Below are 27876 nucleotides of genomic sequence, written 5' to 3'. Positions count from 1 at the left end.
TTATAAATTTATATGCGATCTTATAAATAGGCCTAAAAATATATATTACATTTTAAGTACTATTTTTGCAATTTCATACATGTTTGCTTTTTGTACAGAAACTGATAATGCCTATTCATAAGGCGAAATATATATTTTTGTAAAATTTTAAGAAGTTATTCTATGTTTTATACCTGTTTTTATAAACAGTCTTATCATTCAACCATTATGCTCGTAACTCTAATATTATTTTGCTGCAAAACAAAGTGCAGTAGTTCAAAGCACTGTTACAATGTAATAATAAGAATAATAATAATACGCAAACATTGCGGTAAAAATGTCGCCGACTTACAGGCGAAAATGATCATCATTAAAATATACAAGCCTTTGTTCAAACAACAGCAACAACAGAAAAAACGGTAACGACTGTATGCGACATTAGGACGAAAAAAAAACTTTTACACATTGCTTAAAGCGGATGTTTGTGCCTGTTATATGTTGCGGTGTGCCGTTTTAAAGGACGCGTGAAACTTGCAGCGAAAACAGTGGCGTTAAAGTGTGTTGTTTTTTATCTTGCCGTCCTTCAAAATCAGTTGGCGGTTTTGCTTAAGGTTATTTTGCGTATGGTTCATAAGTATAACGATAAAAACTCACAAAGACAACACAACACTCGCAACACGGGTTAGTTGGTTAAATCTAGACACAAAATCTACGAAAATATTGTTTTTTCTGCCCACTTTATTCAGTTTATGCGTCAACTCTTGTCATTGTTAGTAGGGCTACGTCTGTAAATTTATTGTAAAAAGAGATGCCACGTACTTTGGGTTGCTTTCTAACTTTAAAAAGTGTTGAGAGAAAAGAAAACGATATCAAATGTTTCCAAGGAGAAGATTGTGGTTTTAAATTTCGAGAGCAATTAGGTTAAAGGTGTCACGATGAAAAGTATTAGCATGAGAAACAAGTAGGGGAGGGTTAATCAATTCTGCAATCCCTAAAGTATATTTATCAGGACACTGCAAGAATGAAGCTAACAGATCAAGTGACAGTTAATATAGTTGCGATCCATAATATGAGATGCAGTTAAAGCGATGTTTGCGTGTAGTTGCGTTAAATTTATTTATAACCCCCACAGACAATCACTCACTGTTAAGGGCTTGCGTCATTTCAGCAAAATTTTGACCAAAAAAAATAATCACTTTTTAGTGAATAACCAACAAAACTATCGATATAGAATGTCACGCTTCTATCACCATTATTTACGTCACAAACACGACAGAAATGTGCGCGTGACGTCACAATGCCGGCGGGCTATCGATCACTTGAGGGCAAACTTTCAAGCATGACGTCACACGCGCTCGAATGCGCTCACTTGATTGACACTCGTTATGTTGCTACGCGACAAAACTTTTAAAACAGGAATAAATGCGAAGCGTGATCAACAAGCTTGTGTTCGACAATTTATCAATTTGCTAATATTGTACGATTTCTTTAGAATAAAAATGTTTAGAGTGATAATTTCTTAATAATTCCGCGATCATCTTTGAGAGAGAACAAAAAACAAAATGGTGACGATTATTTTTCTGCCACGAGACACATTGCCTTGCTAAAACACCCGGAAAAAAATAGGTTCCCTGATAAGTACGGTTTCCAAGTGACTTCCAAAAGCGTACACAATGAAAAGCAAAAGTAAAAAGGGAGCTCTAGATTGTCGGAGAACGCGAGTTAGAAACCTGACAAAACACGATAAAGCTCAGCAGAGCGACGACTTTGGACCAAACACCTCAAACAAGTTGAAAAAAAAAACGCCACCTTTTCATCAACGGTGTTAAAATCGCGACAAAATTGAGACGTTTTAGACCAGGGGTGGAAATTAAAATCGCTCAAAAATGAAACGTTATCACAATTTAAAAAAACATGTTTACAAATGTAGTAAGAATATCAAAGCCCATACAGCAGTAGGTGTCACTTTGAACATTTCGAATATATTGTATGGGTTTTGATATTCTTACTACGTCATACTATAACCTCCAGGCATTATGCTACAATGCAAACAAATCATAAATCTTATGGATTTTTAATAAACTATGTTCTTTAAAGATATTGCGACAGACGAACATCGTTGTAAGTTGGGTTCTTTTAAGCAGCAAAGTATTGTTACATTACAGAAGAACTAGCTAACACGGCTCTAAGAAAATAAAATGATGGGTTTGTCACAATGACCTATATTGATAACGAACATAGTTTAAATAAGAGCCTCTCTGTTATTTTTATAGATACAACTATTTAAATGGAAGTTACAAAATACATATAGCCGCAGTTCGCCCACTTCTGCTATAAAATCCAGACATTTGCTAAAAATCACGGTTCGGTTCAAAAACAAAAACCGGGCGCCTTTTTATAAAACCGCAACAAACTTTTCCCGCGTTTGTGATTTAGGGGTGGAAACTGTATCAAAACACGCAGTAACCGACACATACGGTGTGAATGAATAAAAGCGATCGACGTAACAAGCGGAAATTTATCTCAAACACTCGCTTGCAGGTTGCATAGGCCCAATCACTTGCTATAAACCGACGGGTGAAACAAATGGGGGTACCACAAACTGGGTGAAGGGGTGAAGAATTAACAGGGGAAGTCCCCGCGAAAGTGTGGCGATCAGTTGGATATGATCGCTTGACAGCAGCGTTTTTTGACAAATTAACTTCAGTTTTCGTAAAGCAGTTTGCTTCGCCGTTTAGATTTTTCCGCATTGATGTGGTTCTTAACCTTAGTGTTGTTACCACTGAAAAGAACTTAAGGGGTTTCAATTGACCGTAGTACAAAAATTCATAAAATATAAAAGCTAACACCTGTAATTAAATGATGTGCAACAGCAGTATTACTTTAAACGACATTTAAAACATTCGAAAAGGTGTAGACATTTCTTTTTTACAGCCAAAAATAATATATTATAAGCAACATTGTAAAAATTACGATTTTAAAATTGGCTATTTCATCTATACGGGTTATAAACCACGGGTTAAGAACCACTGGGATAACTGAAACAAGGCTGAGGTTCAAAAAGTGGCCGGCAGAGCAAATGAGATGAAAAGGAGCCTGGTGTTAGTAGAATCAGTAGAAAATGTGGGTGAGTAAAAGCCGCCCGGCTGGGATGTTAGTGCGTCGTATGCAAGCAAAAATTAAAAAATCACAATATATTATAGGAAATAACGACAGAATTGAAACAAAATCGAGCGGTTGCGCTTGGTTGTGCAGTTTTCTTATGCGACCAAAAATCTGAACCCGTGACAAAAAAAATTAATTGTTTTGCCAATTTTAGCAGAGACGAAAAAAAACTTCACGATTAACGAAACGAAGACGAATTTCAGTTTTTTTTCACCTGGTGCGACCAGATTTCGGAAGTATGGCAAAACAATGCTCATCTCTTCTCAACAAAATCAAACCAAAAAGTCATCTTATATTTTCTGTCGAAAAAGGCGTAAAATTCGAAGAGCTGTGTCTGGGTGGGTGTATATTTGGGTCTACAGAGGGGGTGGATATTTGTCTCCACATAGGGGGTATTTAGGCCGAAAAAGATGTTGGATTTTTGGGTTCATAGAGGGGGCATTTGTCTCCACATGGGGGTATATTTTGGTCGAAAGAGGGGTGGGTATTTGTCTTTACATAAGGGTATATTTGGGTCTACAGAGGGAGTGGGTATTTGGGTCCACAGAGGGGGTATTTAGATCCACATAAGATGGTATTCAGGTCGAAAGAGGGGGTGTATATTTCGGGTCATAGAGGGGGCATTTGTCTCCAAATAGGGGGCTATTAAGGTCGAAAGAGGACGTGTGTATTTTGGATCCACAGAGAGGGGGGCTGTGCGTAGCAGCATTGTGAAAATCTTTTTTGACGAGGTCAACAACTTCGGTAGAATGTCGATTCCCATTTCTTTAACTGGAGCCGCTTCCCGTGGCTTCAGTCCCTCTTCAGCTGTGCCACCTCCCTCTAAAAATAACAAAAAACAGGCGAATTTTATGCCGGAAGGCTAATCTGCGTAATCGAGTGACAGCTAAAGGAGTCATACAACACTGCCACTTGATTGTCATTTTTGTGCAAAGATTGGGCTACCGCTATTGGAGTGTTAAACGAATAAATTTGGAATAAATCTCTCTAAAAACACAGATCAGTTGCCACAAAAAGTATATTTATAGGTTTAATTTCAACAGCGGTATGCTGTAAATTTGCACAAGGGGTAAGTATATTTAAAGGTTCAATTTGAACTGTACAGTGTTATACGGTGGTAAAATGTTGAGTTTTACCTGCAGAATCATGCGCTGTCTCTTCTCTTCTTCCAACTCGGAGTGCAAGCGTTGCATCTCTTTTCTGCGAAAACAAATCAAAAGGGATTCAACTCACAAAACAACTTTTAGATATGCGTAAAATAAGAAGATGTCTCCTTGCCCTTATTGACGACAATGGCTTAAAATGGAGGCAAATATTCTTTTTTAGACTTTACTGTCTCGGTCAAAGTCAGTTATTTCTATGTTTTAGTCATTTAAAAGAGAAATATATTGCGCTATACGATTTTGTTTCAAAAAGAGACAGATGATGCCTTATTTTGTGGCCAAATGTATTTTCTCCTTTAAATGACTAGAACTTATAAATAACCGACTTTGATCAAAGCAGAAAAGTCAAGTATTTGCTCACATTCGACATCTAGCCGACCCAGTGTCGGTTTAAGACAGTTATGGCACCCGTAGCTTAGATTATATGCTGCTTTGAGCAGCAGTTCTTATAACTAGAAAGGTATTATACTATTATAATACACTTTTTAAGCCACATTCAGAGCATTTTGCTGGCGGCATTCAAAAGCTAGTTATAAACCAACCAAACAGCTCTGTGCCAAATAAACACTACAGATTCACTCGAGTGACACAAGTACTATGCGTTTATCATGCACACCAAGTTTGGGATACTTAGGTAGCTCCTAAAGCCCCTAGAAAGAACTTTGGGCCATAAGACCTCTAAATTAGGGATTTTTAACCAGGAGTGCCCGCATGCTGAATCAGAAACAGAATTTTAATGTAAAACTAACTAACATTTTGGTTTTGTGTTATTGTTTTATCAGTTACTTGCATATAAAAAACATATAATGGTTTTGTTTTTACGAACCAATGCTCTAAATAATAATAAATTAAGCAATGTGAGAATTTAATACCAAAAGTTAAATATAACTCTAAATAAAAATCAATCTTTTTAGCATTTAGTAGCGGCATTTTGCGCAGAACAAATTGAGCACCCCTGTTTATAATAAAAGTCGCCGTCTATGGACTTTTAACAGATAAAAAAAACAAAAAAATCACATGTATACGATTCCACCCACCTGTGTTCCATCTGCATTGTGTTGAACGCTTCCTTGAGCGCTCGTATCTCCTCTTTGACGTCATCACCGGCCCCAGGGATGGGTTTGGCCCCGGGTAGCATGGGTTTTGCTTTAGGGGGCGGGGGCTTTGGCTTGCTGGCACTCGAAGGAACAGGCTTTTTGTCTAGTTGCTTGGGGGGCTAAAAAAGTATGATATTTTAAAGTGGTTAACCAACAAAACTGTTTAAATGACTTAAGTCAATGACTCAACTCGAGTGAACTTAAGTCACTGTTTTGAAATAAGTTAACATGACTTAAGTCAATGACTCAATCAAAGTAGTTAATTAACAAAAGTGTTTAAATGACTTGACTGGATTCAAGTGAACTTAAGTCTCTTTTTTGAAATAAGTTGGCATGACTTAAGTCAATGACTCGACTCAAGTCACTGTTTTGTAATAAGTTAAAATACTTGATTTAATAGACTAGAGTGGTTAATTAACAACAATGTTTGAATGACTTTAGTTGATGGCTCGACTCAAGTGAACTTAAGTCTCTTTTTTCAATCAACTTCACATGACTTAATTCATTTTTAGTTGAATGACTTGTCTTGACTTAAGTCCTTTGTACAAATAACTTGGCTTGGACTTATATAATTGAGTCAAATGATTGGTTTGAAAAAGCATTTTTATTTAACATTTTATTACAAATTTAATGAGCGACTGATCTCAAGTTTTGCACATAAAACAATTAGATTGCAATATTTTGTTCTTGGTATTTTTTGTTTAATTATTGTTCATAATCGGACGAATTTGCCAATTTAAATAGTTTATCATTTCATTATTATACAAGTGACTTGAATTGAAGTTGACTTAGGAAACTTATGACTTGGGACTTTAAATTTCTTAAACTTAAATTATTTCACAAATTACTTGAATTGGACGTAAATCATTTCAAAATGTCCGCTTTACAACACTGGTTAACAATTTAAACAAGGTTTTAAACAAAATTAATTAGCCTAAAATGCGAAAATTACAAGATATTTAAAACATAATAAAATACATGACAAAATAAATATTTAAAAAATGCCAGGAGAAAAGTTAACATTATAGAAATATAATAACAGAGTGATTTTTGTAAAACCTTTATAATTTAGTGGTAAATTTAAAGATGAAAATGGTCTGAAAAACTGATATAGGGCAACCTGCAGAAGTTACATGTTACAGTGTCATACAACCCACCTGCAGTGCAACATGCTTATTTGGCACCTTTTTCGTTTCTTTCACTGGTTTTACTTCAGCAATTGGTTCAGGAGCTGCATTTGCCTAAAATATATATTTTTTTTTATTTTAACACAACAACAACAAATTTACAAAAAAAGTTTGGAAGGCTTTTGTGATCGAACTCTAAGTTTACATTGTTAACACAACTAACCTAACTTTTAGATATTTCAATTCGAATGCTAATCTAACCATGGCCACATTTTACACTTAATATCAAATGTCAATAACATTAAAAACCCTAGCATTAACTTTCGATATTAATCGAGTTTAACACAGACAAGATTTTACTGGTTTCATCCTACTAGATATATGTCACCTGATAAAACGTTTCAACAATAGTTGCTTTCTATTTTGACTACTTCATGGCAAACCAAAAATTCAGATAAATGGATATGAAAATGTGTTAAGATACCCACATTGGCGCTTATTGAAAGGGCATGTCCTAAAAGAAGTGAAAGTAAATCATATGGGATTTAAAATACAAAAGGGAACAGTTATTGTTGCATGATCAAGTTGTGGTAAATGGATAACAAAATGCAAAGATGGATGCTGTAGATATATACAAAGGCATGGTTCATCAGACTTCACTGTACAATCTACTCAATGGTCTGTGAATACAATGAGATGCATGACAGAGTATACAACTTTAGTGAATGGCTTTCGTGGTAAAATGTGGAAAAATATAAGCACCCATACAGAGACTGAAAACAATGTCCGAATAGTTTAAAATGTTCACTTTTAACATTTACATTTTTATCAATCAATATATAAAATGCGAAAACAGTGTTAACAACATTTGTATGGGACTTGTATTTTTTTCAGGATTTTTGCATTCCTTGACAAACCAGTGTGTTTAAACTGTAGGACTTTGACCAGGCACTAGCAGTGCAGTTTATCTTACAAACAACTGGCTTTCATATCTTGAAACTGAAAAATCAATCAAAAATTTAAACAGTGGTATTAATTTTTAACAAAACAAGATAAAACAGTCTAAAAAACAATAATATTAATACCCCTGATATAAGAAAACATTTTGTACATCTAGCATGACTTCTTTAAATGCATACGGTAAGAGCAGTTATGTTTGAATCATAAAAAATCCCTGACAATTTCATAAGTATGAAATATATTATTATCAAAATATCAATACTATATCCACTGCCAGAAAACAAACTGAAATTAAAATAAGTTGGTCATGCTCTTTTCTCACTCAATCCAACTTAACAAAAGCTTACAAACGGATGAAAGTAAAAACAAAAAAGGAAAATGAAAAAACTGTTAACAGTGTATTAATATAGACAAGACATATTAAGGCAGATCAGGAATAAAAAAATACACTTGTTTTAAGTGCATAAAAACTATAGAGTTTTTAGTAATAATTCTACTTTATTTTTGGTTTGAAGTTTTACAAATTAGGTACATAGAGGGTAGTAAGATTGAATTTAATGATAACATTTTGCAGTTGTTAAAAATTTTTATGAAAATTAAGAAAAATCAGTATTTTCTTTTCCGAATAACTCTAAAATTCAAAAGTAACAATCAGTTAAATATACTATAATTTAGTTAAGGACTAGTCAGTTAAATTTACAAATCAGTTAAATATGCTATAGCAAAATCAATTTAACTTTTGGCAATTTTTATAAATTTTATACAAAAATTGTATTTTTTTAAGTAGCCATAGCTTTACCTTGTGTTCAGACTCGGGTTTGTCCTGCACCTTATTTTGAGCTTTATCGCTAGCGGCAACAGGAGAGGGCGGCCTGACAGGCATGTGATTGGTCGCTGGGGTGTGGGCATGTTTCACCGTTCCCGGCTTGGGCGAGGTGGTGGGCAGCGCTGGACGCGCCGGGACAATGGCGGAACCAGACTTTGACTTTTTCAAGTTTGAAAGCCAAGATGGTGTCGATTCTTGGGGGGGTTCTTCGTCGCGAACCGGGGACGCGGCAGAAAGTGGGGGAATCTGTGGCTTTTTCTGCGAGTTTCGACTTCGCAAGTTCTGCAGCCACGAGGGCGCATCGGATCCCGACTCGCCGACGGTGCCGGGAATCACTTGCACCCCTCGTTTTGTTTCCCGTTTTGGGGGTACATTCGACTCGGGGGTGCTTTCTATTGTTTTGGACGCCGGTGCCAGCGGTTCTTCTTCCGGTTCCGCCGTGGCCGTGTCCATTTCCTCTGTGGCCTGTTGCGCCTGTCGTATGGTCGATTATAGCAGACAAAATAAATAAACAAGCAAAGAAGGATACACTCTATCACCACACACCCACACACACACACTTGAAAAGTTTAAGAAAAATTAAATAAAAAAAAGACTTAAAAAGTCAAAGCAAAGCGTTTTATAATGTAAATTGAACCAAATTATCAATGTAGACCAAATTTTAAAATCAAAACCTTAAATGCTGGAAATGATTTTTCCGTGTGACACTTTATTTTGGGAAAAAATTACATAAAAAACGAGCAAATGTTGGTCTGCTTTTTAATTGAAATTAGTCCAACGAGTTTATTTCAAAATATCAGGACAAATTTTACATTGAATGTCCTGAAATCATGGCAGAAACGGTGGCAGTGTAACTGTCCATGCACAATCGTAACTCTGAAACGTAACATTAAGCAACAAACGGGGGATGTACAATCACACACTCATGCTTTTAAGCTGCTCCATGCGGCAAAGTTATGAACCTACCCTCTCTCTACGGCCGGCTGTGTCCGGCTTCCTCCGATTTTTCGGTCCGCTGGCACGCTTGTAGTGCGTAAGGTTCGGCTCAGTCTTAGTGGATTCAACGACTGTGGCCAAATCTTTTAAAATAAAGTTAAGGATACAGTTTTTTTAGATGACTGTAGGCATATCTTAGGTAAAGCATAATTTAATACAATGAAGTATTATCAATACAGGGAGAAAACAGAACCTTGGAAATCACCTGTTTTATTTTAAGATTGCATAAAGGAAATGGCTTAGTAAGCTATTTTACACATTGTAATAATTTACACTTAAAAAACAATGTTTATATTAGTGTTTAGTAAGACTCATACTACATGTTGCGATTTTTGAGTTCGCTATAAAATATATAGGCACCTAAACTAATTATTCAGTAAAAACAAGATAAAATAATCATTTTTGATTTAACCGTATAATAGAACTAACTTTCACAATAGGAAATAGATCATGCTAACAACACACAAAACAGGTTTGCTAACCTAAATCTTCAAAAGTTGGTGAGTCCTGTTTATCCGCCTTGGTAATACCAACAGGAACTAAAGGAGCCTGTAAGAAAATAGGGGACTTAAAAAAACTTTTTATGTTATTTAAGTCAGACATGAATGTATTGCTTTTAAATGTTAAAAAAGACAAGTTTCAGAAAGGCTTAATATATTTTTGCAATGCATTCTATTTGTGAGCACCATACCATGGTCTCAAAATCAATCCACATCTGACAAATAGGTTAATAATTTTAAAAAATCATTTTAGGAAATAGTTTTTAACTTAGGTACACTGGCTCTGTTATGTAGCTTGACATGATGTCAAGGTCAAAAAAAGTCAGGCGTATCAACATCAACATAATAAAGACATTTTTCTAATGTGTATCATCATCAATTAATGTGTTCAATTTCAACTTTAATTTCAACTTTAATTTCAACTAGCAAAGTAAAAACAATAAGGGTAATGTTGTGTGAGTGAACTTAAGTTTGAAACACATCCAATATCAACAGAGACATGTATTGGTGTTTGTCTGTTGGCAAGGTGTCATTTTCACCACCCACATCTCTGTAATATTTACTTAGCGATCAAGTTTGAAACACATCCAAAATCAACAGAGACATGAGTATTGGCGTTTGTCAGTTGGCAAGGTGTCATTTTCACCACCCACACCTCTGTAATATTTACTTAGCGATCAACAGGAACCACCTTGTTTTTCATAGGTCGCCCAAACCTTTATCGTCTATGGCCAAACCTTAGTTTTCTATGCTGTCTTTGAGGATAGAGTTTGATATAATAGAGAGTCATGATGAAAATGGTGGATAAACACTTTATGATTTTATCTACAAACATTTTGACATGTATTTAAGCAATGTTTAATTGGTTATATATTACGGCAAAAATAAGCAAAAGGATATAAAATAGTCTTTCTGCCCCATTCTGTGATTCACCTCTGTTTATATTGCAGTTTGTACATCTTTCCGCACAGTAATTAACCCAATTGTATCAAAAAGTACTGAACAACTGTTATGTAGTAGGAATATAGAAGTAGGTAACATTTTGAATGTTTCAAACACCTATTTATTCAGTTTCAACAACATTTCTTTATTAATTTTTTAATATTGTTGAAAATAAAAAAGAGATATCTAAAACGTCTAAAACTTTACCTAATTCTATATGAACTTTAATATTCCTACAACGCATAACCTCTAACATTAATGCTCCAAGCTGCTTATAGACTTACTTGAGGTGCCGGCCTTTTTAGAGAATTTGTCAGATGTTTGACTTTCGACTTGGAGTTTGGAGTGCTTTTCTCTTCTATCAAACCAACAAGATAAAATTAAAAATAATTTATTGACAGTAAAAAGTGTTTCTAACTGATGAAAAAAAACTTTTAAATAAGTTTTCAAATACAAGTTAACGAAAACAAGTTAATCGTCGAAAATTATGTTGTGTGCAAATTAAGCAGTCAAGGTCACAACACACAGTCGTTTTCAAGGTCAAATATGGATCAGGAATATAGTTTCCACTTTGATTGATAAAATAACACATATAAACAAAATCTTATTTAAACTTAAATAAACACAATGTAAGGTGTGTGTAGTTCAGGGCTTTATAAAAATAGAGCAGCATATTCACCTTGGGAGTTCGAACTTTGCTTTTTAATCTCTGCTGGTTTTGATTTCCCAGATTTGTTGTCCCTTGCTTCTTTGGGTGAAGATTTCTTGAACAAAAAACAGCCAAGGTCAAGTTAAGAACAACATGTCATCAATGTATTTCAATTTCCAACTGAACCAATTATCATACACATAACAGATGTTTATTTATTAACCGTCCTTCTAAAGTTCTACTGACAAAGCACACTGCTCAACATGTCAAGAATTCCCCAAGGTGGCTTTAAATAGGTTACAAAAAACAGTTGGTCCACCTAAATTTAAGCAAGAAAGACTACGCTAGAAAATGCTACTACTTCAACTACAGCCCTAGATTCAAGTTAACTGTTAACTGTTGTTTGTTCAGCCATGTTAAAATGTGAGGTAATTTTATTTAGTTTGAGCTAAAACATTAAAGCACAACCTTTAAAATAAAGATGCATACTTTCTCAGCATTATACAATAAGTTTGCTGTACAGTAACTGTACCACAGCTAAGCACTTTGTCATTGCCCTGAAAAAACTTAAGAAAACTAATGACACCAGCCAAATAGTGTTGTCTAATAAAAATTGTAATGTGACAAATACAGGTTTTGCAAACTAAATTGGCCTACAAACTTTAGAATATAATAACTAGGCTAGAAAACACTACTAACCAACAGTGAAGTTCCAATATAGCCTCAGTTATAAATTAACTATCCTTGACTGATCGGCTGATTTTGCTTAAGCCATATTGACATGAGGTGTAATTTTTTTTTAGTATAAGCTAAAATTTTAGCACAACCTTCTAAACAAATATGCCAACTTTTTCAGTATTATTAAAACACAAGTTTGCCGTACAGTAGCTGTCTGACAGCTAAGCGCTCTGTCATTGCCCTGAAAAAACTTAGTGGCACCAACGGGCCGGCAGAACAAGGGATTCAACGAGCCGAAATACTCGCAACATTTGGGCCAAGTGCACTCAAAGTTGGCCAGGAACCTCTTCTCATCAGTCTACTACCTGCAAACACCAACTAGCTAACTATTGGGAGAGAGCTATGGGGTGTTTGTTTGAACAACTTGTGTAATAATTGACTAATTTCGATCGATCGCAATTAAAAAGGCACTTGTACTGACAGAAAGTTTGGTGATAAACTGCCAGCAATTTGTTTGCAAAACATATAACTTATTTAACAATCGAAATCTTTTGAAGGCCTTTTATTTTATTAGAATCTAACTCTGACTAAGTATGATTTATTTTTAAAATAGCCAAACATGTAACTCCCTAATGAAAATTCATATCTGGTAAATAAATGCAAAACTGAAGTATTAAAAATCCCACAAGAGGATAACCTAAAAATAAAAGTTAGCACTGGTCGGAACCTTTGAATTTGACATAACAGCGTGGCAGAATTTTATACAAAATTTGTCTTATTCTTTGCGTAAAACTTTTAACCATCGCTGCATTAGACTGAAAGTTAAATGATTAATAGGCTTATTTTTACATACAACATGTAACTGTGTTTAATATTCAGTATGAAGAAGAGTATTCTGTCAGTTTAACAGAACACTGGCCAAATAAAGTAATTTAGTTTTCTATTATAAAGGTTGACAATACCTCCGGTGCAGTTTCTTCTTCGGCGGGCAGCGGAGCCACAAAATTGTCGGGAAACACTCCTCTCCGCTTGCTGCAAAACACACAAAAAAATCTGTAAAAAAGTGACTGTTGAAGGGGTAAAGATATGTAAAAGTACTTTATGCCAATCAATGAATAGCAATTTTTTTTTTCGGTAAAGGTGTATAAATTATTTTCATATAAGTGATTCAGTCATAAATGGCCTACAAAACCATATCAGATTAAAAAAGTGCGTTTCTTTGCAGTTTTGCCAGAACTTTGTGTTTTTTTATTCTGTATGCTTTTTATGGTATGTAGAGAAATGTTTCACAGAGGATAAACAAATATTATGTGGCAGAATTCTTGCAAGTAGGTCAGTTGTTATTGTAACATAAATGTCATAGAACTTCGAAAATTCTTTTAAAAGGTGCCTAAAATATATTCAAAGAAAATCACTAGTACACTGTTTAGAATAAAAGTAAGGCAAAGACTAGAAGAGAAAACATGGAATATATGCAGCTTTATTTAATAAAAACGAAAATTAATCAAAACATAATATAAGCAATTGCTTCCATTGGCAACGAGAAATATTTTGTAAATATTTGATTAGAATATTTTGAATATTACCGTTATTGATTTAAAGTAATCGATAAACTAATATCTCCTGAATAGATGATATCTTAGAAAATAGAATTCATTTTTTTAACCATTCATGCTAGAATTAGTAGCATAGATTTAAAAAATTATTAAATTCAATAATAATAAATTAAATAATACACTGATGATTGCATGACTTACTGTATAAAGGGTAAAAAATGTGAAATGTGAAATAAGACAATTCAATTTATAGTTATGGCGATTTTCATGGAAATAAGTACTGAAAACATTATTGTAAAAAATATCAGGATTTAAGATCAGCTGCTAACAGAAAGCTATTCCCTTTACCATATACCAATCAATAGAGCCTAACTAAATAGGAGGAAATGGAAAAGATGAAATGCCAAAGGAAGTTTGAGAGTATTGCGTGTTAGTCAAGGCATTAATACACTTCCACATATCAAGTTAGGTTGTGAGGAAAACTTAACACATCTCCTGATTAGCTTAGTTGGCGCTAAACTTGATGTTTTATTAATTTTTTTTTTGTCAATTGGCAAATGTGAGGCGCTGTAAATCATGGTATATAGAAAAATCCACAAAAGAATACACAGTGACAGAAACTCTAGTTATATGCCGCTAAGCCATTTTGAAGGGTCTATTGGTGTTCTATGGTTGTGAAACTGTTATAAATTTGACACAAAACACAAGTATTACTAGGAAGTGACTCAACTTGCTTGCGAGCAAGTTTGTGGTGCACTTCCTCTTTAAAGCTTTAAACGCAATTTCAGTGAAATGGGCCAACACAGTTTGACTGTTGAATGGCCATAATAGTATGTGGTTGTTTATATTACAGTGATTTATTTGGCCACACATGTGCCTTCTAGTACTAAAGCATGACTGTTTGATACGTATGCTTTGAGGTCACAGCATAAAGGCACGATTGCACCAAATCGTGATTAACGACAGTGTTGAATGGTGTATGACAAAAAAACATGCATACTACAACGATTTTCTACCATGTTTTACTGTTCTCTGAGTAACTTGGGGATTTTGCTATATTTCATTCGAAAATAACTGATATTGTTGGTCATAAAAAAAATGCGTAAAATTTGAACAACCTTCAACTGTATAAAATGTACAAAAACTAAAACCTCCATTATGCAGGTTATTTATGCAGAGCTAAGCACAACTGTTGCAGAATTTTTGGATTATCTAACCTATGTTGGAGTACTTTAAATGCTATCAGGGAGACACAGTCATCAATCAATGCATAAATTTGCCTTGTTTATAAAAGTCAAAAATAGGACCAATTTAATCACTTTCACAAACAACTAATTAATAGTTTTTTTCTAATTCTTCACCATTCTTATTTATTATGTATAATAAACTATAGATATTTTTTAAATTATTCTAAAAATCTTAGAGAAATTAAAATATTTATCAGCACTATGGTGGCTTCCAACCTTTTTTGCTTGTGGCACCCTACAGACATTATTAATAGTTCAAGCAAGGTAATGTAATGTCACAATTAGCAAGATTAAAACAGCACTCATTTACTGTTCACAAGGTTGAAAAAACATTCTGATTTGTTGCACTCTAATCGTACACAAATAATATCAAAAAGCTTACAAAGAGAACAAGAAGAGTTTTAAAGATCTCTCAGTGGCAGCTTATATTTATTAACCTTAGTATATTTTAAATAGCACAACATGTAGAGTCTGAGTCAGACTTTGGACTCGGTTAATACCAACAGAGTCTGTTACAAACGCCTGTTTCGGGAATCCTGGCATATCCACCAACGGCTGGATACCATGAACATAAAAACTGACATTTTGTTTCCAGTGCCGTACCGACAGGTGCTGACAGATAACAACAAACTTGTGCATTGTCACTCTTATTGCTTTTTATTTTTGAAAGTTGTTTAACACAATTTATGTCCTTTTTCTTTTTGTGTCATTTTACTTTGCGTCTTGTTGATCATGAGTGTCATTCCCTGATGAAGGCTTTCTGAATAGTTAGCCAAAACGTTAGAAATTTTGCTGGAGTTAGACCCAGGACCCGCGTAAGACTTCATAAAGCTACCAAGAGTCAGATAAAATTAGAAAGAAGAATAGAATATGGTAGACTCCTCTCCAACCATGTATTGTAAGTGGATAACTTATGTAACACCTCTATATATCCACATTTTTCAGTTTAATGGGTGAAACACAGGCTGTAGAGTAGGAGCTAGACATGGGACTCAACAAAATCTCACATTTGTCTGGAGTCAGACTCGGATTATTTTTAACAGACTACGCAGACTTGGCACAACTTACGTTCCATCATCATCTACTATCTCTCCCTCCCACCATCCAACATCGGTGCTCTTTTTGTCCAAGATAACCACAATTTCGCCCTTGAGCAAGGTCAGTTCATCCGAGTTCTCCGCTGGATAGTCGAACATGACTTTGCACTTTTCCTGAGCGGGCTGACTTGACACTTTTGGGGGCTTTTTGTTTGAAGGAGGAAGTGCCTTTTCGATGGGCGGCTGTTTTTCAGTCTTCTCGTGAATTTCCTAATAAATTAAATAATTAAAACTATATTTAAAAATGATATCAACATCAATAAAATAGCCAAAAATGTAATTGAATTTTTGAGTCTATTAAATGTCCACTTCTATGGATATGAGTCTATTAAATATCCACTTCTATCTAAAAATGTAAAAATTAAAATACTGAAACATATTATTTTTGTTTCTAGTTAACAGTAAAACATAAATGAAATTATAGGGTTAAAACAAAAAATAGCTCTTTTAGCAAATATCACCTGATGCGGTTTTACTTTGTCAGTGTCCATTTTTTTCGGTGTTTCCTGATGTCCAATTGACGATTGGCGCAATTTGATTGGTCCGTCACCAAAAATGTTACCAAATCCAACTCCTTTCACCTAAACACAGAAAAGCATCATTGTGTAGTAGCTATTGTCAGTGTTAAGTCACGTTTACGTCGTGACGCACATAATACTGGTCACATACGGGTCGGCTACTGTATTAAACTAAGTGTTTAATTGAGCGCTTGCATCCTTACAAACTCCGGCATCTAGAAGTTTCGTCACATCTTGTCAGTCTTGCAGTTGCTCCTTGTACCGGCTGTTGTCGAACAACCGAGCCTATTCGTAGCGATAAACTGCTTTTGCGAATTATAAGCATATGGCGGTTTATTTTAGTGTGTCAGGCTCATCAAGCCGTTAGCTAACATTAAGTGCTTAGTATATTAAAACATTTCGTGCTCTAATGTGTATTCGCCAGTCGGGAGTCAACGTTGGTCAGTTGCTTGTTGTTGAAGTACCATCAGTTAAGTATACTAACTCAAACTGTATTAGCATGTCGTGTTGTGTGTAGGTTTAATTTACAAAATATCCATGTAAAAAAATGTTTATGCATGTAATATATATTTACAAGTAGAATTGAGTGGCTTGTGTTTTATTAAGAGCATTGAGCAGATTAGCTACGAAGAACAACACAAACTCACGGCGGTTCATGTCCAAATATAAATAGGCAGAATTAGCTAGTTAAGCTTTCTATTAGAATTAACTAATATAGGACATAAGGCCGCTACAGTCAGCACAACCCAACTGCTACAACACAATTTATATTTCTATATATTTGGAAACAACATTTAATCACCAACAACTCTTGTTTTTTATACCCTTTTAGTAAAAGTTGGTGAAAGAAAAGTGTTTAATTGTAATCAAATACCTTTTGTAAATATTTTTTTGGAAATGTAATTTTAATTAGTCCAGAAACAATTATTTCTTAATACCAACTTTGGTTTTTACTTTAAGAAAAAAAATACACTAAAAGTGTCCCATCTTTCACTTTGAACTATTTTGAAAAACATTTTAATTCATCCACTCAAAAAAAATGTGTGGCTAGCAATGGAAGCGGAGTTTTAAACCAATTTTTAAAATATTTTATAATCTAAGTTGTATCCACGGTAGTAAAATCCATGCAGGTAGTATGGTGACAACAAGCCTGAGAACCACTGGTATAGACAACTCACAGTTACAAGAACAATCATTTAATTTTGTGAAAAACAGAAAGGTAGCGACTACCTTCTTTGGCTGCTGCATAGGTGAATGATCTTCGGGCGGCAGTTTCGGTTCTTCGGGGCTCGAAAGCGGAAGGGGGGCGACCGCTAGGGGGGGTTCTTCCATGTTTACAGCGAAATTGGTAGGAAAGACTCCCTCGCGTCCTTTCAAAGAACCCTTGGCCCAACCCTCTTCCTCCTAAACAATGTTGGTTTTAATAGATAAAAATCGCTCTTTTTTATTTATTAATGCACACCAACATTAGCCAAGTATTGGATGGCTACCGATGCTAACACTTGGCATCGGGTAACCGCTTAGATCTGATACTATTAGCTAATGCATCAGCTCCACCAGGCAACATATAATTCGCTCTTCTTATTATTAATTAGTATAAAATGCACACCATTATTAAACTAGTATTGGACGACTACCAATACTAACACTTAGCATCGGGTATAGGCTTCGATGTGATATTATTATCTCATGGTATCTTAAAAATAAGAGTTAGCCCCACCCGGCAATATATCGACAGATAAAAATCTTCTGGTGTAAACGAAGTATAAACCGGCGTTTCGGCAGCAGACACCAGTTAACCTTATCAGAGTTAATTTAATAGAGAAATGCGTTAGCCAGCTTATATACTTAAAATTATAAAACAAAATGACTATAGATTTAAAATAATAGTCCTGCGAAGGCTTTCAGTGTACTAGTCCTGAATAATGATTATCTTCATTGACGCCAACTTTTGTTTTTCACCAAGGTGCTCCGCTAAATATGCTGTCACAAATTGCCCTTCCAAAATATGAGTTTATATAATTATGGAGTTGTCAAAAAAAATTGTGAGTGGCATAGTCTATAGCAGGGTTTCCCAAACTGTGCTCCGCGGACCATTGGTGGTCCATGACGATATGTCAAGAAATTAAAAAGCCACACAGATACGCTGTACAGTTTGTACCCTTTTAAAAAAATTGCCGCAGTTATTCACAACTTAATGATTTTGAAAGCTTTTGCTATCCAGCATCGTAAATCTATTTAAAAAGTTGTTTATAAAAAATTCTCGTATTTCTCGTTTATGACGTAATAATATATTCTTTTGTGAAAGAAAGCATTTTCAGCTCTTACCAACATGATCATAAAATACAGGTCCAGACTTTCCGTGGATTCTGACTTGAGTTTGCCTTTCACAAATAACTCCTAGAATTTATGATTTAAGAAGAAAGAAGCAAACGCATCTGTCTCATTGATGTTGTCAGTTTTGTAAATAAATAAAATTTGTTTTTTGTTAATTTTTTGCTTTGTAATGCGATCCGCGAAAAAACTGTTTCACAAATAGTGGTCCACGGCCGAAAAAAGTTTGGGAAACCCTACTCTATAGTCCACATGGCTTTCATTTTAAGGAATAATGGTCTTTATGATGTTACTGTAAACGTTGGTAAGAACCTAAACTTAATAACTGCCAGAGTTTTAAATTATAAGAGTCAAACAAAACAAAAACTTATTTAACAGTATCTTGACTGTCTGCAGGCAAGCAACAACACTTATTTTTTCGCTTAGATAAACAATAATCATTCATTGCCAACAAGACTTTCGCCGTTTTGGAGCAAACATATACTTTCAACTCATCATTACCACAATACAACTTTGTTCATCCATGCAGTAAAAGAATGTTGACTTTGGTGTTCAAATCAACCTATGGTACTTCTTAGACAATGGTAACTAAACTTTCTTTCACAAAACAAAATCTAAAAACGGTAACAATCTGAAAACATTAAAAATAAGTCACAAAATAAAAGGAATGAGACTGATTACCATGTGAGCATAGTTCTAGTTCAATTTCAACAGAGCGGGACTAGTTTGACAGAAAACTTTAACTGACTATAACACATTCAAGAGTCTGAATTAAATTATTAACAGAAAGGATGTATGCAGAGCAGAATTGGCAAACACTAGTGACAATGGAAAACTTTGTCAATTATTATCATCACCAAATTTGAGAAATCCACTTAAAATGAAAAAACAAAAGCCAATAAACAGAAACTATCTATTTTGATAATTATTCCTACTTGGTTAAATTATGTAGTTTTAAACTATAATCTGTAAAATTGAGATGTAAGACTTTGTTTAAAAAAACGTTTAGATTACCATTGTTTTATTTCAATGAAATAATCACAAATTTGTTTTCATGAAATAGTGACCAAAAGCCTTTCATTTCATAAGGAATCGAAAAGGCAACAATTTAATTTTATTTATCCAAACTTAAAATTGAAAGACCCAAAGAGATCCTTTCTTTTTTAAATATGTTATGAGTAGGGCGAATATTTTTTGACTTGTCAAAAAAAGTCAAAATTTTGTCAAAATTTAATTTACACGTTAAGTCAAAATTTGTAAAAAATTCAAAATCAAATAAAAATGCACATAAATCGTTTACAAAATTTAAAAAAAATATATAGTCAGCTTTTTGAAATTCGTCGTTTAGTTGTTTTGAAATTTATCGTTCAATTTTATCCAAAAAATTTAGTTTTGATTTGTGTTCAAAGTCATTATTATATTTTTATTAGAGCAATATACGGTTTAAAAAAACATGTGATTAATGTAGCCTAGCTCACTTAAATCAATGTATTTCTAACAGGTCAAAATATGTCAAAATAAATTATATTTATATTAAAATTTGTCAAAATTTTAATTTTTCAGGTCAAAATTTCCTATTTTGTAGGTCAAAAAATATTCACCCTAGTTATGAGATATTTTCACTGTCAGTGAGCACTGAGCATATGCTATAATAGATAAATTATTTTTTATTAGGTGTTTGTACTTTTAATATGTGTTTGTACTTTTAATATGTTGCTTTGTAAGAATAAAAAAAAACAACGTACATCAAATAAAACGTCGACGATATCCCCAATATCCAAACGCAGTTCATCTTCATTTGCTGGATCGTAGGCAAACGTCACTTTCATTCGACGGATGACATCTGCAAAATTACAAAAAAAATTAAAATCTTCAACTTGTCAGAGGAAAGCATAAGGCAAAAACTTCAACAAAAAACTTCTGTCAATTTGCATAATATTGACAAAGTTATGGATTCAGTTTGCGAAACAAAAGTTTTCATGCGATAAATTGTAGTAACTTTGCTTTTTTAATCGATTTGTTAATGTAATGTTAATTAAAAGATTTCTACTGTTTTTAGTTATTTATCAAGTTAATAAAACAAACTAAAAAAAATAATTACATTTGTTTGTATTGCATACTGTAGCCTGTTGTGTGGAAACAAAAGAAACAAGTTAGATATCCGAACGAAAAATATAAAAATAAATAATTGACCAGTTTTCTTTTTTACAAATATGACATGAAGAAAATCGGAAAAATGGCCGGAAATGGTTTAAATAGAGAAAATAATTTTCTGAATCTTGTAAAATATAATTGTTTATGTACCATAAAAAAAACAAAATAGGAAACTGGTAAAATCAAGCATTCTTTATGAAACAGTTACAGAGCATAAAAGTTTATTATGAATATAAAAAAGGCCCGAAGGAGTTGAACCTAATAAAAAAAATCAACTAATCAACATAATCTATATCTATGGTCCACTAAATGAGAAAAACAACAAAAAAAACAATCTTTATGAAAAGGTTCAAAAACAGGCATGTTCATAAATTACAAATAAGAGCTAGCTAACAACAGGCAGCCATTTAGACAATCATCAAGCATAAAGGCCGCTCTTTGTTTGCCATTAGTGGCTGGTAGCTAGGTAGCAATTATTTAATTTGGTCAGCATAGAAATGAAGGGCTACATTGTAATGTTTGAGAAAGTCAAATCAACTTGGATTAGCACAACGTTAGTTCCAGTGCCGCTGTTTTGATTTGCAAGAGACACACAAGTAGGGGTGAAACATATTGTTTACCCAAACATGTTGCAACACAGGATTCGGGTAAACATGACATGACAAGACTAAACAAATTTGCCATAAATGTGTGTACATGTAGAATACCACTATCAAATAAGAGCACAGTTGGTAAATAAAGGCATAAATGTTTCATACACCATGAAAAAAAAATGAAATAAAATTTATATTCCTAAGGAAGCTCTACCTTTTAAAACAGTGAATGTGAGATAAACAGAATTACAATTTAGACTACATTTTAGGTGATATGTTGAAATCTTTTTATAATTAAACTTGCCTTTTTTCTTTGCTTTGTTTGGTGGAGGAGCTGGTTTGTCTTCAACCATCTGTAACGTCAAATCAAATATTTTGTTATGGGAGAAAAAACAAGCATTGAATGAAAACAATAAAACAAATTTAAACAGTGACTTAACTAACTTTTAAGCTTGTGTAAGATACCGGCATAATTCTCTTCAGTACAAACATTGATTTGTGCCTAAAAGTTGTTTGTCAGACTAGAAAGTCATCCTAAACTATAAAGAGAAAATGTTTGTTGCAAAGACTTTACACTTTCTAACTCCTTGGTTTCCAAACATTTTAAAGATTTTTCTCCAGTGAAGCCTTTATCCTTTTTATATTATATTCAGACACAACAAAAATACCTTGAAAAAGCTCACTAGATATGTTGGAATGAAAAAAAGCACAATAAACATAACTTTTAGAACTACAAAATCCACAAGACTAAATTGGCCTGAAGACCTCTGGTTGGAAATCATACTATATATACAGCAATAGGACAACATGTTAATCACCAATCAGACACAAACATACCATTTGCAAATCTACATTTCTAGTTCTATCTGTGTAAGTTAGAGCCGGCTGCTTTCAGTCGATGTTAACAGCGCAGACTATACTGTGCAAAAGACCAACAGTTTCAATACAACCGTTTTGCAAAATCACTTTGCAGTGAGCCATACAAAAAGCAATTAATAGGCAAGCTTCAGTGAATGTGTTAACAAGCATGTAAACAAGATTTGCAATTTGGTGGGAGGTCACACTAATCAAGTGGCCATTGTGTCAAATGTAAATGAAACAGCAACTTCACTAAATTTACTTGTTAAACTGAGGTAGCAACTCAAAAGCTGAAAATAGCTGAACAAGATATGAAACACAAATTTTAAAGCGTTTTTGATTAGTCATTAGTGACTGGTCTGCGGTTACAAAAGGTGAGCAACTTAATTTGTTTTCAAACTTTATTGTACAAGGAGTATTTTTATTATAATGCTTTGCTTAATGCCAGGATGATGGCTGAATACATAAACAGCATGAACTGCAAAAAAGACAGAATAATCCTGCTCAGATATTAGTGAAGAAAAAGCTTATTGGTTGGCCTAGTCCTGGTCTGTATAAGGTTACGTTGTTAGAACTAGCAGATTTAAAGGTGTGGCCCACCCACCAAACCCTGTAATCCTACTTGGCTGACAATTTAAAGGCCTCAATTTGCACTTGCTGGCTTGCCTTAAACATGTTCATTTGAAAACGGAAACACAGTACCAGGGCTGCCACACAATTTTTTTAAAAAAATAAAAAGACATTAAAAGAAAATTCTTGAATTTAAAAATTTTTTTAGGACCTAAAAATTTGTTTTTAAGTCAATTTATGACTTTTAAAGATTTAAACAATTTGTGGCAATCCTCAGTACCCTTTTCTAGGAATGTTGGAATAATTAACAATGCATATCTGCAGTAATTATAATTCCAAACAATTTGCGACTTTTAATATTAGCAACCCACTCATAATAAACCAGCTCAATGCGGTGTGAACATCAAATCGGTGTTATTTATTTCAGGTTTTTTTTTGAAAAAAAATTAATTAATTTTCTGATTTTGAAAAAAAACAATTTTTTATAAATCAAAATTTGTTTCTACCTCATAAGAAATTGAGATATACATAAACCACATTTAAGTTGGATGTCAACAATATGAACAAATCGCAAAGTAGACACCCTTTTTATAGGGTCTTGCTTTAAAAATATTTAACGGAAACAACATTTTTGTTTATACTAAACGTTCAGCGGCAATTAAGTGCCGACAGAACATGGAAATTTGTTATGTTACCTTGCTGTTGTCAACTGTTACCTTGACAAAATTGTCAGGGAAAGCCCCTGTTCTCCCATTGAGAAATCCGTTGCACCAACCATCCTCGACGGGTTTGATGTTGGTAATGACATCCCCAACACGTAGGGTTAGTTCATCTGGAGCTTCCGCGACGTAATCAAACTGCACAATGCCTGCAAAAATAACAGAGCTGGTCACTAGGGATGTTCAAAGTAGAATCCTAAGGTATTCTACAATAATAGGTTTCGAATCTAGAATAACGAATCCAGAATAGCGAATCCTAGTATATTTTTATTAAATTATTTAACCTCGATTTTGTTTGGGGAAGGGATTAATCTTAATCTACCCTACAGGGCCCACAATCAAAGCAATAAATTGCCAAAACAATTTTCTACCATGTGTACATTATAATTAAAAAACTCTCTCATATGTTTAACATTCTTAACAACTGTCATCTGAAGCCGTTCTGTAAACTGGAATATGTCAACTGTCCAGGTTGTGTCCAAAACTTATATTTTTGCCAATAGTGAGAAAATGCAACACTCCACACAGAAGTCTTAAGCAATTCGGTCCTGATTTTGAAAGCATTGCTAAGTCTTATTGCTTCTTTTTTGACTAACATGATCTGTTATGCAGTCAAATGATGTACTGCAAAGAATACAAAGTTATTATTGACATAACGAATTCTTGACAATTACGTTGTGCATAACTGCATAACTTCCCTGAATATTGGCCTAAAGTTGACCTGAAGTAACCCCATAGCGCATTTTGTGGACGGCCAGCACGTTTTGCAACGCTATGTTACTTTTGCAACTTAACGCATTTAGGGAAATTGTGAACTCCACACCTGACATTACACGTTAGCCGCTCGCCCAATAACGCTTGATTGACACTTAATTATTAGACGAACGTTATCGCGAGACGCGGTAATTGGTCTCCCGAAAAAACGCTGACACTGTACTACGAGGTTACATTTAAAGCAAGCACTAAATTGGTCGCCGCGGCGACAGGCCAACTTACCACACGCGTTTGTGCAATTAGGCGCAACAATCCGCGGTAAAACATTAAATTATATCGGTTCCAATTACCCAAAATAAATGGCAGAATTGAATCCCATCTGGATTCGAATCCAAGGATTCGATATTCTACTTTGAGCATCCCTACTGGTCACAATACAGGTTTGCCACACATTTTTGTGAAACAAATTCATGTCATTTATTTTTTTTAGAAAATTTATCGGTTGACCACTTAGACCTAAAATTGGATTACTTGCTGTTTTTTGAATAAAATTCTAAAACAATCTAGTTTAAACGCCATGAATAACAAAAATGAAAAAATAGTTTGGAACTTTGATTTACTATGACATTTTCAAAACAAGCACTTATGATGCACATTGAAGTAAATTTAAAAACTTTACAGGGACTTTTGGAAAAATATTTTTTTTTAAGATTTTATAATATGTGTAGACTTTGTGGCAACCTTGTTATATGAATACATTTTTTTCCAACTGTTATGGTTAAATAACCGTTAAATGCTTTAGGCAACAATATTGCTTTCATATATTTCTTGTACATCAAACAATAAGATTGATTTACTGAACCATCATCTTCAGTGAACCACCTACTGGGGTGTTTAACAAGTAAAAGTTCAAGTTAAAAATAAATAGCAAAACACAAGTTTTTTTGTTTTCCGTGACAATGCAAAGCGTGTTTATACCTTTAACTGCTGTCATATTGCCAGCAATATGCGGTAACGGCAGAAGTTGTGCGTCAGGTGTTCTTTACATATAAATCTTCTTGCTCTCACATTCTAGTATAAACCTAAAAAAAGAAGGGACTTAATAACCTTAAAAACTTGGTGTTATGGACAAGATATGAAATAAATATATATGGATCAAAAGACTGGCTGCATACCACAATTAAATTAAGGCTGGTTATGTACAACAGAAGTTTCTTATCTTACTTAGAGTACAAACTGCATTTGAAGTTTATATTCTACCTAAACTATTTTATAACTATTACACATTTTGGCGCTCTTTCACTATTGTACGTAAAAATTAATAAAAAAAAAACTTTCTTCAAATGCCGCATTCCACAACGCATATTGTTTGGGTTAGGGTGCGGGTTAGCGTTTGGTTGAGGGTGGGTCAAGTTATTATTAATAATAAAGATAATATTACTTGACCCACCCTCACCCAAACGCTAACCCGCGCCCTAACCCAAACAATATGTGTTGTGGTATGCGGTATTATTTTTTTTTTTTTTGCATAACTTTTCACGTACAATAGTGAAAGAGCGCCGAAGTTTCTTATCTTACTTAGAGTACAAACTGCATTTGAAGTTTATATTCTACCTAAACTATTATAATAGAGTGCATTGTGTAACCAAATGAAGCACACAGCTCAAAATTTCCCTGGGCAGGCGTAATATATCCAGAAGTAAAAAGACACAGATCAAAAAATGTTACACATTACCTAAAGCAGTTTGAAGGTAAAGTGATAATTTATTGTTTTTCTGTAACGTCTTTAATCATTTGCAGCAAAACATTATTGGTTGAAATTAATTTGATACAATTGATAGATTGAATGAAATCAAGTTCTTTATTTTTTCATATAGCATTTTTTGTCACTAAATCGCTAGAGTACTTAAAAGTGCAGCAATACACCATAAACACATAAATTCTATAACTATTACACATTTTGGCGCTCTTTCACTATTACGTAAAAATTAATAAAAAAAAAACTTTCTTCAAATGCCGCATACCACAACGCATATTGTTTGGGTTAGGGTGCGGGTTAGTGTTTGGTTGAGGGTGGATCAAGTTATTATTAATAATAAACATAATATTACTTGACCCACCCTCACCCAAACGCTAACCCGCACCCTAACCCAAACAATATGCGTTGTGGTATGCGGTATTATTTTGTTTTGTTTTTTGCTTAACTTTTCACGTACAGTGAAAGAGCGCCGACATTTTTATAATAAAGTGTTTGAAATCACAAAAATGAAACTTTATCTGTTTTCTTTGCAAACTATTTAGACATAAAGTAAAATTTACATAATGTTCTTACATTGATCACAGATATTTCAGTTTAAAAGCCTGATAATCTTATTTTAGAAGAGTAAATAATAACCTAGAAAAAATATAACAATATTTTGCCTGATCATATTTTTATAATATTTAATTTAGGTTATAAAAACGAAACCTACAGAATATTCGTCTAAAAAGACAATGGCTTAGAAAACTAAAAAAGTGAATAGTTTCTTAAAACCTTCTATAAAACGAAATATATATTTAAATTCAAACCGGTAAAATTATGTTTATACTCAAAATAAATCTATTAACGCTGAAATAATCTGATAAATTCACTTTCTAAGTTGTCTAGGCACAGCACAATTTTAAAGCCATTAAGATAATTTACGAAGGTGTGTCAATTTTTTTAGAAAAACTGGAACATCTTCAATTTCGATAGGCTCATCGGATTTTCGTATAAATACTATTACGTCACTGTCTTTTTTATTTTGAACTTCCGCTGGAAGTTTCTGTACTGCATCAAATAACTACTGCTTACCGACTATTATATTGAAATGTTATGCAAAAGTTATTTGTATTTAAGATTAGGCATCAGCTACAGCGAATGAAAAATTGTTTGAAATATTACCGGAAACGGAAATGAAATAACGTTCAATATTAAGGTGCTCTATCTTCACCTGTGGCAACTATTTAATCACCGTATTATTGACATTCAAACTAGAAATTGTAGTGCTTTAAATAAAACTAACCACCCAAAGCGAAAGTACTTTCTCTGCAGCTGGCGTGGCTTTGCGAGGAGACCCGAATGCCGGAGATGCTAGATTGTTTTTTGAAATGAGCTTTCTATAACAACACAAGGATTAGGTAGTGGCGCTGATGTAGTCATTGGTATGTTTTAGATTTTAGAACCTTAAAGTTGACTGATTTATATTTTAAAATGGTGAAATAACGAGAAATGCTCATTAGCGCAAAAACTCAGCAAACTCGAACTAAACCTGGGATGTTCAACCTGCGGCCCGCCTGATATCTACGTGCGGCCCCCCACTAATTCTCACTTTCAGTAGCCTTTATTAAAAACAATTGTTCCGACTATCATCAAACGTATCGAACGCGTAGTATTTGATGTACGCCTAATCTTG

At 33.8% G+C, this 27876-nt stretch overlaps 1 protein-coding gene across 1 annotated transcript; it reads right to left on the bottom strand.

Annotated features, from left to right (window-relative positions):
- Positions 1-254: 254 nt before the first annotated feature.
- On the bottom strand, positions 255-26837 carry LOC146137423 (SH3 domain-containing kinase-binding protein 1-like). Its single transcript, XM_083394327.1, has 18 exons — positions 26775-26837; positions 25421-25524; positions 23705-23877; positions 21886-21934; positions 20580-20677; positions 17731-17904; positions 16444-16563; positions 15954-16192; positions 13045-13114; positions 11435-11519; positions 11040-11113; positions 9796-9862; positions 9284-9396; positions 8291-8791; positions 6562-6645; positions 5345-5523; positions 4281-4344; positions 255-3966 (listed from the first exon to the last, which is right to left on the bottom strand). Exons 2-18 carry the CDS (start codon positions 25434-25436, stop codon positions 3937-3939), a joined length of 2136 nt encoding a protein of 711 aa, XP_083250453.1. The 5' UTR covers positions 25437-25524; positions 26775-26837; the 3' UTR covers positions 255-3936.
- Between the last annotated feature and the right edge of the window lie 1039 nt (positions 26838-27876).

This window comes from Ascidiella aspersa, chromosome 7 (assembly GCF_963924565.1).
Source record: "Ascidiella aspersa chromosome 7, kaAscAspe10.2, whole genome shotgun sequence".
Lineage (NCBI taxonomy): Eukaryota > Metazoa > Chordata > Ascidiacea > Phlebobranchia > Ascidiidae > Ascidiella > Ascidiella aspersa.
The sequence above is the reverse complement of the archived record's forward strand: the minus strand, read 5'-3'. Positions and strand labels throughout refer to the sequence as shown.